Source organism: Nymphalis io, chromosome 10 (assembly GCF_905147045.1).
Source record: "Nymphalis io chromosome 10, ilAglIoxx1.1, whole genome shotgun sequence".
NCBI lineage: Eukaryota > Metazoa > Arthropoda > Insecta > Lepidoptera > Nymphalidae > Nymphalis > Nymphalis io.
This window is the reverse complement of record NC_065897.1, coordinates 54,601-67,296: the sequence shown is the minus strand read 5'-3', so window position 1 is coordinate 67,296 and position 12,696 is coordinate 54,601. Positions and strand designations below refer to the sequence as shown.

Sequence of the window (12,696 nt, the reverse complement as noted above, 5' to 3'; positions counted from 1 at the left end):
ACATGCAGGTTTCATCACGATGTTTTCCTTCACCGTAAAGCACGAGATGAATTATAATCACAAATTAAGCACATGAAAATTCAGTGGTGCTTGCCCGAGTTTGAACCCACGATCATCGGTTAAGATTCACGCGTTCTTACCACAGGGCCATTTGATTAATTGAAATTCGTTACTAATGTGCATTCATATATTCAAACACAATGATCACAAAAAAACTTGGAACTATTAAAGAATAACAGGGCATGAACAAATTAAATATGTCGTGTTAAAATTACAGAAAATTAACTGAAACAATCTTTAGTTGAAACAATCAAATCTTTAACAATGTCTAAAACTGATAATTTGTATCCGGAGTATGACATGGGGACCTGGCTCCGATGCTGTGAAGAGGAAGTCAGAAAACCCTTAGAAGGCAAAATCAAAGGTATGTACAATATTGGTATCTCTCAGGGAAGATTAGACAACTACCAATACAAATTATAGGGCAGCCGTCTTCTTTGCAAACACAGGTGCGCTCTCTATTCCCTTACGAATCTAAAGATAACTTTACTTTTTTAAAAGATAACTTGAAAGATAATTTCGATAAATTATTTCGACGTGGCCCGATATTTATATCCAGGATATCTGAATGTAGTCTGCTTCTGCTTCGTAGTCTAACAATCTGCTTCGTAGTCTAGCCACTATACAACCAGGTATTTGAAGTAAAACATAAATATTTACACGCTCGCTTCACCAATCGGTAATTATTTGAATGCACAAAATGTATTTTCATCTACTAACAAATAAAACATGTTATTTACAAATGGTAACACCCAATTGATTAATTTTAGGTGAAGTTCCATCGTGGTTGAGTGGGACGCTGATTAGAAATGGACCGGGGACAATCAGAATCGGTTCAACGGAATACGTACATGTTTTTGATGGATCAGCTCTCTTGCACAGGTAGATAAGGTTTTCTTCATTCGAAAATTAAGAATTTTATGTTCTCCGCTAAAGCGTCATGTAATGCACATGCACTCTATAATTAATTATCTATTAAATAAACTCCCATCTCACAGATTCGGTATAAAGAAGGGTAAAGTGACTTACCAATGCCGGTTTTTGAACTCAGAAACATTAAAGAAAAATAAAAAGGCTAATCGCATCGTCATCACTGAGTTCGGAACGAAGTCAGTGCCAGACCCGTGCCATACTATATTTGATCGGTAAGTTATTTATTTATATTGAACATCGATGCAAGAACAAAAGATAGTAAAATATAAATTGTAAAGAAAAAATTGTATTAAATCAAAATTGAGACCGTATTTCTATCAAATAAAGGTATTTTTTTATGAATGTCGGTCTGTGGACATTGACTATAATAAACATAAAATTGAAAAGATACCGTAACTCGGTTTTCAGTATTTCATATGTTGATAACCGACCGACCGACCGACCGTTGATATTATTGTGGTTGTCGCTTTTCAGAATATCTTCGATTTTTGATCCAATGGCATTTATAACAGATAATGCGGGCATCTCTGTACATCCATTTGGTGATCAAGTTTACGCCATGACGGAGGTACCCACCGTATTCAGGTGAGATTTTTCACGGTATTATTAAAAAAATAAAGTACGTTAATTCGTACAATTTGAAAGTTACTAATCCCATAAAACAATTTCTAATGAAAATAATTCTAGAATAAATCCGAAGTCACTCGAGACAATAGAAAGGAAGACCCTTATCGATTCATTGATCGTGTGCCACACGGCGCACCCTCACGTCATGCCGAACGGTAAGTATAATATAACCTTGTTAGTGTCCCTTCCCGCGTTAGCCCACGTAGAGGCCAAACAGACTCAGATTAACGAACAGTTCGGTTTTAGAGCTGGGCACTCGTGCGTCAATCAGGTCCACCGCCTAACGGAAGACATACTCAAGGGTTTCGCCATCGGTAGAACCACCTCGACGGGTGCCCTATTCTTCGATGTAGCGAAAGCATTCGACAAAGTCTGGCACAATGGTTTATTATATAAACTATATACTCTAGGATTGCCAGACTGACTCGTTCTCATCATACGAGAATACTTGACGAATCGTATTTTCCGCTACAGAGTCGAAGGTACTCTGTCATCACCTCTCCCCATCAGGGCAGGAGTCCCTCAAGGCTCCGCACTATCACCGATACTCTATACGTTATTCACGAATGATATTCCAAATTCAACCCAAAAAGTTAACTTAGCCCTCTTCGCGGACGATACCGCCTTATACACAACCACGCCTTCGACGGCAGTCATGACAAAGCGTCTCCAATCCACGGCCAACGCACTAGGCGATTGGTTCCGGAAGTGAAGAATTGAAGTTAATCCGGATAAAAGTGTAGCAGTACACTTCACCCGCAATCCTATTTATATTAGGAATCATATGGGCAACCCGGGAAATATAACCCTTTTCGACCAACCTATCCCGTGGAAATCCGAAGTAAAATACTTAGGAGTCACACTCGATAGGAGACTCAATTTCCAGTCCCACATCAAAAGAGTACGCAACAGGGCAGCGTTCGTACTAGGAAGACTATATGTGATGCTATGTGGGAGGAGTAAAATGTCCCTTAGAAATAAGACGACATTGTACAAAACCTTCATACGTCCCATAATGACCTATGCGAGCCCTGTCTTTGTCCACTGCTCACCGTGTCAGATCAGACGACTGCAGATGATACAAAATCGCTTTCTTCATATCGCTACCAACTCGCCATGGTACGTACGTAACGTAGACCTACATAAGGACTTCAAAATCGATTCGATCGCCAAGTATCTCAAGATTCTCTCTACGGCGTATTTTGAGAGAGCTAAATGACACGGTAATCCGCTGATAGCGCAGGCCTGCTCATATACCTCCCTCAGAGGTAACCTCCCACACAGACTCAGGCGTCCGATGCACGTCCTAGATGACAAAGACGACAGCATAACTGTCGCAAACGCTCCCTTCGAAGGGAAAACACTACACCCGACACACATACACCGTTTTCGCCGGCGGAAACAAGGTCCTAGACTTGCGACATCACGAAATCGGTCGTGATTTAGTATGGTGCTTCGTACAGAAGCGCTTCCCACCCCTCCGACTACGTCTTGAGCCGAGGTGCGATCTCGTAGGAGACATCCTCAAAATGGATGTCATGTAGAGCCCGAGACGGTGAGGTTTTACATTTGGCAATTATGCCAGACTGCATGTGGATCACCTGATAGTAAGTCAACACGGACCATAATATAAGGTCCTCCAGACCGATTTTGGCTACGGCGGCCAATCTAAAGAGAGATTACCCAACTGCGCAGGACATATTATAACACTGCACAAGAGTGTGCACAAACGCAGGTGCACTCTTTATTCCCTAACTCTGCATGAGACACAACCTGAAAGAGGTCAGAAGCAGGACCAATGGCTTTACGTGCTTTCTGTGGCACGGAAGTGTACTCATTACCAACTTCAATACTCCGGGCTGCTATTGAGAATTTTCGACAGAAAAACCCAATAACTTTTTATTTGTCTGACCTGGAATTTGAACCCAGGACCTCCAGGTCTGCGGCCTTACATCTAGCTACTAGGCCAACGAGGCAGTCAAAGAAATATTACCCACTTACCCTTCATACCGGAACGCAACAATACTATGTATTGCTGTTTGGCGGTAGGATATTTGGTAATAAGTACCTAAGTCGAAGTTTTTTAATAATATCAGTTACAACTGCGAATGAATATCTATATGTGCTCTGTTTTAGGTGACGTTTACAATGTTGGGGTACAAATTATCAGAGGATTTTTAAAACATGTGATCGTAAAGTTTTCTTACAGCACTAAAGGTAAAAATTTTCTTTGTAGAACATAATCATTTTATAGCGTAAGATTTTTATGTAATTTAATTTAATTGATGGAGATTGTATGCAATTGAATTGATGGGGAATAGTAAATACTTATTGTCTCTTGTCTTCATGTAAATTCTACATTTAAATTCTGAAAATGGCGAATCGAAAGTGAAGTGACTTAAACAAACGTACATATTGAATGTTTCGTTTCCAGGAGATATGTTCGACTCTGCTGAAGTCGTCAGTACTATTGAACCTCGATGGCGTTTCTCGCCGACGTACATGCACTCGTTTGGTAACTACGTTATTAATATAACTATTGACATTTAAGTACTTATAAGACCGTACAAGACAGACGGGGACCGCCAAATCGCGGGTTAAGATAAGACGACGACCACTTGATAGCGAATGGACCTCTAACATATACACAGGAAATGTAAACAAACAGTAAACTAACTCTGACATTATTTACAAGCCAATAACCACGAGATCTATGACGCTCACCCTGCAAACCGAAATACAGCAATAGATTTGGTAGTATTTGTATTTGGCGGTAGAATAATTGGTTAGTAGGTCCTAGGCGCCGGTCCAGCGTGAAACGGTTTTATTTGAAGACTAGGTTGAGCAATTGTGTAAATAGTTTAAAAATGGATTTGGTAGAGTTTTACGATCGTCAATTTGCTCGATGGCAACCCTTATTGGTGACACCATCTTTACACATATACCTATATGATTTTGGTTTCAGGTATAACTGACAACTATTACGTAATAATAGAGCAGCCACTTGCTATATCGGCCTTTGGTATGATGAAAAATATTATAATAAATAAACCATTTTCATCGACTTTGTCCTGGTATCCTGAGTACGAGGTAAGTTTCGTGAATAACAACTGATAAATATTCGATGGGCATATAGTTACTACTTTACATTACATTACATTTGAGAAAAAAGAAAAAGATTATTATTATTATAAAAACGGGACGTATTTGAGTCTTCAATTTGCGCGCGCTAGTAACATATCTCTTTCGTTTTACGTGTATAATATCATTATTAATTAATAAAATAAGCCAGTCTAAATAGTTACCACTCACTCATCACATATTCTAAGCACGATCAAGCACGAGATGAACTATAAACACAAATTAAGTATAGGAAAATTCAGTGGTGTTTGTACGGGCTTTAACCCACAATCACCGGTTATGATTCACGCGTTTTAACCATTACGCCATCTTGGCTTTTTTAAATAAATACAGAGCAATTTTAAATAAATACAGGCAAAGACTTAGTATTATTAAATTCCGATTTGAAGGGTAAATAAGGTAGTGTAACTACAGGCACAAGGGACATCATATCTTAGTTTCCAAGGTCAGTGGCGCATAGGTGATGTAAGGGACGGTTAATATTTCTTAAGGTACTAGTCTAAGAGCGGTGGTGACCACTTACCATCAACGGGCCCATTTGACAGTCTGTCAAACTTTTTGATATAAATAAACACACACACACTGTTAGTGTGTGCCCGGACCGGATCGTAGTTCTTATATTCTTATTATTTGCCTTTTACTACTTAAATAATTTCAGACGCAAATCCTGCTAATAAATCGTAATACGGGAGAGAACATCCGCTACCGAGCCGACACGTTCTTCTTCATGCATATCATCAATTCGTTCGAGATGGATGGCAAACTGACTATTGACGTTTGTTCATACAAAGACGCGAAGATTATTGATGCGATGTACGTCGAAGCTATTAAGGTAGTACTCGTTACATCCTTATTACGTGAGCTATTTATCTTTTATAAATAGCTAATTTAATAAAACCTTGCACAACAGTTGAAGGTCTCAATAATAACAAATTAATTATATGACACCTAATATAAAAAAAATTGATAGTTTTTGTTCATTAATGTTTATTGACTTGTTAATAAATCAATACTGTTTAAAGAACGCCGACAGTAACCCCGACTACGGACAATGGTGCCAGTGCCGCCCAAAGAGGTTTGAGATTCCATTGGATACGCCACCTTTCGCTAAAGTTGAAGCACGTTTACTGGCAGACGTTGGAATCGAAGCACCAAGAATAAATTATGATGCTTATAATGGTAAGTTACCAATTCTTTATATTTGTGTACTCACCTAACACTAATAATACATTTTACAACGCGAGGAGCGTTCCTCCTCCTTCTCCTCCTCAATGCTAGTCGGCCATATAACCACATCGAATAACCACACTACCTACCTTTCACTTGACACCTTTACAAACAATATTCATCAATTACTCTTTATACAGTTTTATTTATGTTAAAAAATAAACCCTAAAAACGTTTTTTAGGGCGATCATACAGATACTTCTACGGAATAGGATCAGAAGTTAGATCGAAATTCGCTGGTTCGGTAAGGAGTCACTTTTACTTTATTTTCTGATAATATGATTATATTTAATGTTTATATTTTCACGTATAGATCGGGTAATAAGACATTTAATAACTGATAACATTTCTCATTAACAATATTGATATTTATTAATCTCTAACTTTAGTTTATTGTGTTTTAGATTATTAAAATAGATACCCTAACTGGTGAGGTAAAGACTTGGCGTGAATATGACGGGTACCCCAGCGAGCCTGTGTTTATAGCTCATCCCGATGCGAAGGTGCGATATAAAAATCTTTAACGTATTTAAAATCCCATTTGGTTATATATTTTTTATATAATACAAAATGATAAACTATGTAACACAAATTTAATAAGACGAAGTGTTTAGTATATAATAATAATTTTAAATTTAACATAATTTGTTTGTAGGGAGAGGACGATGGCGTGTTGCTGAGTGCGGTAGTATGGGGAAAGATTGACAACGCAGTGACACTGATAATTTTAAACGCTACAGACCTACAAGAGATTGCGCGAGCTGAATTCTTAACCCCTTCACAAGTGCCTAAATGTTTCCACGGCTGGTTTTTCCCTGAGCAAATTTCAATAAAATAAAAGAAAATCATTCTAAGCACCTGACTGCCATTTAAATATCAACTTCATCCAGAGGTTCAATAAAATTATACTAAATTAAATATTTATATTAATCATTTATTTATCATTTATTTTTATTTTTAGAATTAAAGTCCAATATGTAGTTTTTAAAATACATTAAAAGAACGTTATAAATGACTGAAGCAATTAGTGTTTTTATTCATTAGTAATCTTTAAACCCTGACTAGTGATATACCTTTGTACAAGTTTTGTACCGACCAGCTCCTCCGAAAGACTCCAGAGACTACTCGCTACGGAAGGATTGCGTGCATTGGGGAACAAATATCGTGGTACACAATTCATGTAAAATTTTCCCGAAATATTTTCACATTCTTTCGATACCGCAAGGTGTGTGATAGTCCGGACGCCTTCTTCAGTACTTCTGTAGCATATCCAGCAGCAAATCTTAAACATCCACTTGAAGAAGAAATTCGCTTGAGCACTTATCGCTGTGTCGATCATACCCGGGTGTGCGGAGTTACACACCACGCCACTTCCATGAAATCGTCTTGCAAACTCAACACAGAACAAAACACTGCATAGTTTACTGTTAATATATGTAATGAGGTCTTTTCTTCCGATTTCGTTGATATGATCAATTTTTATGAATCCGTAATAATGTAGAATTGAACTGACGTTAATTATTCTACTAGGTTTTGATTTTTTCAGTAAATTAAATAGAAGAAGTGTAAGTAGAAAGTGCCCGAAGTAATTCACTTGAAGTCCTTCGACTATTCCGTCTTCTGTATACTTGTCGCTAGCGCCATACGTTCCTGCGTTGTTTATAAGTATGTCTAGTCGGTCTTCTGTTCTAATTACATCATTCGCAAAGGTTCTTACACAAGTTAACGATGATAAGTCCAGATGTTTGTAGACCACGTTCGAATTACCAGTTGAGGTAATGATTCTATCTCGAACTGACAAACCCTTGCCTTCATGGCGACAGGCTAATATAACTCTGGCTCCTTTAGCTGCTAGATCTAAAGCCGTATAATATCCAATTCCTGTATTGGCTCCAGTAATTATCACAACTTTTCCCAATAGAGATACAGCACATGTACATTTATATGTAAAATATTTACGAAAATAACGAAACCATAAAATTATGGACATTAAAAAAATCGCTGTTAACTTAAAACACATTGTGATATTTTCAATTTTAAAAAATACTATAAAAGATACAATACAAATGTTTAAGATGGTGTTCATTACTTGCGAGTATTTCAATATTTGTTCTTATACTTATCTCGTCAACGTTTATATATTATTTTCGAAGAGCAGTTGCCGTAATTAATATAGTATGTATAGTAAAAGCCGAGATGGCCCAGTGGTAAGAACGCGTGAATCTTAACCGATGATCGTAGTTTCAAACCCGGGCAAGCACCACTGAATTTTCATATGCTTAATTTGTGATTATAATTCATCTCCGGCATTCAAGGAAGACATCGTGAGGAAGCCTGCATGTGTCTAATTTCACTGAAATTCTGCCACATGTGTATTCCACCAACCCGCACTAGAGCAGCGTGGTGGAATAAGCTCCAAACCTTCTCCTCAAAAAGGGAGAGGAGGCCTTCAGCCCAGCAGTGGGACATTCACAGGCTGTTACGGTTACGGTATAGTAGCATTGATGAGTTCATGTCTGGCATGTATTGTTTTGCTTATTTTATGTGTTATTATTGTTGTTAAAATTTACGAAGCGTAAAATACGCTTCGTAAATTAAAATGATTGTTAAAATCATATTATAATGATTTTGTCTGCATTGGATTATTTATTCGTGTTTCTCAGGAACGTTAAATATTATTATCAGAATTAATGCAAAAAACGTTGTGATAGGAATAATCTGTGTAGTCAAATTCAGAAATCTGTATTCAATATATTGATTGTCAAAATTCTACCACCAGTTCGGAAGTAATCAGCTCAAACCTCACAAGAACTGTGAAAGAAACTTAGCGGCATTTTTATCTCATATTTTACAATTATAAGTAATATGAACAATTGTACACGAAATATAATGATATAATTTTAATTGGCCTAGAAGTGATCGTTTTATTCCTAATGTTATGTAAAATTGAAATTTGAAAAAATCATTAAGGGACCTTACTGATTTTTTCAAATTTCACAATTGAATACTTCTAAATGTTTTTTGGGATGCAGTTGTAAAAGCATATACATTGTCCTACAAAAGACTTATTAACCTGTGTGATCGGGTAATAGTACTTATGCTTTATGTTTTTACGTACATTTATAACATTATTAAATATATATTGAGAAGTGACAGTAATTATTTTAATTTCTTTAAATTTACACCCTAATGATAATTTGGGCCTTTCTTAAGTTGGCGGTAATGTTATAAAAATCTAGAATTATTCCAGATTTTAGACCATTATTGTAATGTTAACAACTGAGCAAATACGTGACCTATCATTCCATATTGAAACCTATACTTGTGTGAGTTTAGATGATTTAATTTTAGCTAGATTTAAGCTAATTCTTTTATAATCATCAGTGAACGTACTGTGATCCATATAGTTTCACTTAATATATTTTATAGTGCCTTAATGCGTTGAAGAACAGTTTATTTTAAACATGTCTTTCGATCTATGATTCTGTTGTTTAAATATTCCGGTCATCTATCCACGTTGTAGGATATAGTTAATACTGTAAATGAGCAAGCGCACAATTTTTTTTTCTATCAAACTCAGATTAAACAAAATTTATCAAGTCTCTGAAAACTGTATTTATAATTAATAATCGAAGCACTTCTTTGTAAATGACGTTTGCGGATTTTCCTTTGGGGGCTTAAATTACTAAGTTACTCACAGAGCTCACTATGGAGCATGCAACATAAAACCTTTCCATATGATAACAGTTCTCACTAAAATCAAAGCCGGCTATGTTTAACGACAGGCCTTGGGACATTTATATTTTCAGAGCGTCACGGTAGCATGCGCAAGCGATCCCGTGGCGCTCGTCGTTACGGCGGAAAGGGTACCGCTGGTTTTTTAGTGGGTATTCCGATGTTCGGGGCGCACTCGGCGCCTTAGACACCGGCGAGTCCATATAATCCCCCGTTCCCGTGGGGGAAACGATTAACACGTTTTTCCAGTCTTAAAAAAAAGGATATTGAGACATCGTATATTTTGCATTACGTTATTTGCACCCAAAAGTATATTTATATATAATTTTTTTTTGCGAACATGTCCATACGAACCTTCTTTTTTTATTTTTTTCTCGCAGTGGCAACCTTAAGTAAGGTACCAGGGTCTCATGGGGGTGGAACCGGGTTATGTGGGATTCTTACCTATTAAAATTACTGCGATGGCCGTCCTCAGCATGGATCGGAGAGGCTGCGGGATCGTTTTAATATAACGCATCCGCGGCCTCTTTCGCGCTGTACTCCGCTCGTGGCTCGGCGGAGTTCCCCTCAGGGCAAAGGTAATTTCGCCTCCCCCCCTGTCCTTCTCAGGGCCGTCTGAAATAGGACACGCGAGGCCCCCACCTCACGCATCCACGGCCCCAGGATTACGCCCTATCTTTTAAGCCATACGAATCTTCTATCCCATCAAAACAAAAATAAAAAAACCATCCAGGATTTTATAATATTTTTTCTATAAATTATTGTCTTGCGCAAGAATTTAAATTTTACTGTTATTCGTAAAATTTTAAAAAAGGGCACACTTAATTTTTTGTATGGCGTTTTAAGCTTTTAAATAATCAAAAATATTAAAATTAAAAACGAACTATTCAAATGTTTCTCGGCTATAATGATAAATAGGTAAAAGGTGTAAACAAGAACCCGTGAAGTGGTTATTAGGTATCGTAAGTCGGTTCTATCAATGTAATCGATCTTAAAATACAAAATAAAAAAATTACCCCGAATAAAATTTAATTTAATTAAATGACGAAAATCACATGGTAACACAGGTGCAGGCGACAGATAGCGAGGACATGAGGAGGTCACGACCTCAGTTGATGAGCTGTTGTTAATCGTTTGGTTACAGTAGTAAGAAACTTTACTTTTACGGTTTCACCCCCATAGGACCCGGGTACCTTTCTGAAGGTTTCCACTGCGAGAAAAAAAAAGTAAGAAACTTTACTTACTCACTGATAGTGTGAGCTCGGTGATTTGTGCTCCCATATAATCCAAATGACGTCACGACACTAAATCTCTGACGACGGGTTTTCGGAACGAGGAGGATGGTTCTTTTCCGATATATGTTTTACTGGTGGTAGAGCTTTGTGCAAGCTCGTCTGGGTAGGTACCACCCACTCATCAGATATTCTACCGCAAAACAGCAGTACTTGTTATTGTTGTGTTCCGGTTTGAAGGATGAGTGAGCCAGTGTAATTACATACCATCGCTTACATAGCCAATGCGCCACCAACCTTGGGAACTAAGATGTTATGTCCCTTGTGCCTGTAATTACACTGGCTCACTCACCTTTCAAACCGAAACACAACAATACCAAATACTGCTGTTTTGCGGTAGAATATCTGATGAGTGGGTGGTACCTACCCAGACGAGCTTGCACAAAGCCCTACCACCAGTTACTATTAGCGACACGTTATGTTTTTATTAACTTAATTATAAATTATTGTCCCGCTACGGCTACATTTATTTTATACACAATACTTATTCACTGAATATTAGCAGCAATTGATTTAAAATAAAGAAAAACATATGCAGTTGATCAAGAGTAATCATCCAATTACAAGACAACGAACGTCGTTTCTACTCGTACATGTAATTTACAAAAAAAATCAATTTAATTACATTGTGTAATTGTGTATGTAATTTACATACACTTATTTGTTATTTCATTTCTATGTCAAATATTATGTAGAGTTTTACTCAAAATCAACATTTGAAAACCGCCGCTTGGAGCAGACGAGTCCTAGAGTGGAGACCGCGAATCGGCAAGCGCAGCGTAGGGCGCCCTCCAGCCAGGTGGACCGACGACCTTAAGAAGGTGGCGGGCACCAACTGGATGCGGAAGGCGGAGGACAGGGAGCTTTGGCGCACCTTGGGAGAGGCCTATGTTCAGCAGTGGACAAAAAGAAGAAGAGTGAGAAGGAATTTTAAGAATTAGATTCTCGTCAGATCGTAGAGTGCGGCCGTGCGAGTCCTTAAGGAATTCAAAACGGTGTTTAAGATAGTGCGGAGAATTTGGATGAAAAAGTATACAGTAGAGAAGAGAAAGAATATGAGTATTCCCGCGAAGACAGATCGGAGCCACTCGAGTTTTTTGCGAAATTCAGAAATGTGGTCAAATTTGAGGAGTCCGAATATAAACCGAATACAACCGAAACAGAGATTTTGAATACGCTCAAGTTTATTTAATTGCTCCTTTCTTAGGTCAAGATAATGACTCATTGATCTAGCAACTTCGATCTAGAAGTTAGTCTTAATTAAATATTAAGTTGTAATTGTAATTTGTAGACTTAAAAATACATATTTTAAGTAAATGATTTTTCCAACCATCGGACCGCTACTGACGTAACTAGTGGGATATTTAATTTACATCTTATTTTATTCACCCGTGGGAATTACTTTGTATTAAGATGTAATAAAAACAAAACATATAATTCTACATTTAAACGTAATAATACGCTTTGCTTTGCTTTGGTGTTTTTCTATATTAAAATCGATGAAGAAATATAGTATAAAAATAGACAAGAAGTGTAATTATAACAAGCATGTACAGAGCCAGTGTAACTACAGGTACGAGGGACATTACACCTCATTCCTCAGGGTTGATCGCCATCAATGCGCCCATTGGCGTTGTAAGTAATGCTTAATAATTCCTACAGCACTAATGTAATGTATACG

The 12,696-nt window shown here is 37.4% G+C and overlaps 2 protein-coding genes across 2 annotated transcripts; one reads left to right on the top strand and one right to left on the bottom strand.

Moving 5' to 3' along the window:
* The first annotated feature begins 310 nt into the window (after positions 1-310).
* LOC126771431 (carotenoid isomerooxygenase-like) lies at positions 311-6,826 on the top strand. The gene is made up of 13 exons (XM_050491299.1): positions 311-424; positions 831-942; positions 1,059-1,205; positions 1,468-1,578; positions 1,681-1,775; positions 3,757-3,837; positions 4,055-4,135; positions 4,586-4,710; positions 5,420-5,593; positions 5,784-5,940; positions 6,171-6,232; positions 6,393-6,491; positions 6,644-6,826. The coding sequence occupies exons 1-13, from the start codon at positions 325-327 to the stop codon at positions 6,824-6,826; spliced, it is 1,527 nt and encodes a 508-aa protein (XP_050347256.1). The 5' UTR covers positions 311-324.
* Positions 6,827-6,993: 167 nt separating this feature from the next.
* On the bottom strand, positions 6,994-11,004 carry LOC126771191 (retinol dehydrogenase 11-like). The gene is made up of 4 exons (XM_050490945.1): positions 10,968-11,004; positions 10,078-10,110; positions 7,062-7,896; positions 6,994-7,003 (listed from the first exon to the last, which is right to left on the bottom strand). The coding sequence occupies exons 1-4, from the start codon at positions 11,002-11,004 to the stop codon at positions 6,994-6,996; spliced, it is 915 nt and encodes a 304-aa protein (XP_050346902.1).
* Positions 11,005-12,696: the final 1,692 nt, after the last annotated feature.

What these genes read in the sequence shown, in the direction of transcription:
- LOC126771431 (XM_050491299.1), top strand. Translation starts at nt 325, where the DNA reads ATGTCTAAAACTGATAATTTGTATCCGGAGTATGACATGGGGACCTGG. An exon ending in CCCTCACGTCATGCCGAACG is followed by an intron (nt 1,776 to 3,756) that starts GTAAGTATAATA and finishes GCTCTGTTTTAG; the next exon opens with GTGACGTTTACAATGTTGGG. An exon ending in TAGCTCATCCCGATGCGAAG is followed by an intron (nt 6,492 to 6,643) that starts GTGCGATATAAA and finishes ATTTGTTTGTAG; the next exon opens with GGAGAGGACGATGGCGTGTT.
- LOC126771191 (XM_050490945.1), bottom strand. Translation starts at nt 11,004, where the DNA reads ATGGGAGCACAAATCACCGAGCTCACACTATCAGTGA. An exon ending in CGAGCTCACACTATCAGTGA is followed by an intron (nt 10,111 to 10,967) that starts GTAAGTAAAGTT and finishes ACCTTACTTAAG; the next exon opens with GTTGCCACTGCGAGAAAAAA. An exon ending in GAAAAAAATAAAAAAAGAAG is followed by an intron (nt 7,897 to 10,077) that starts GTTCGTATGGAC and finishes TATTGGGAAAAG; the next exon opens with TTGTGATAATTACTGGAGCC.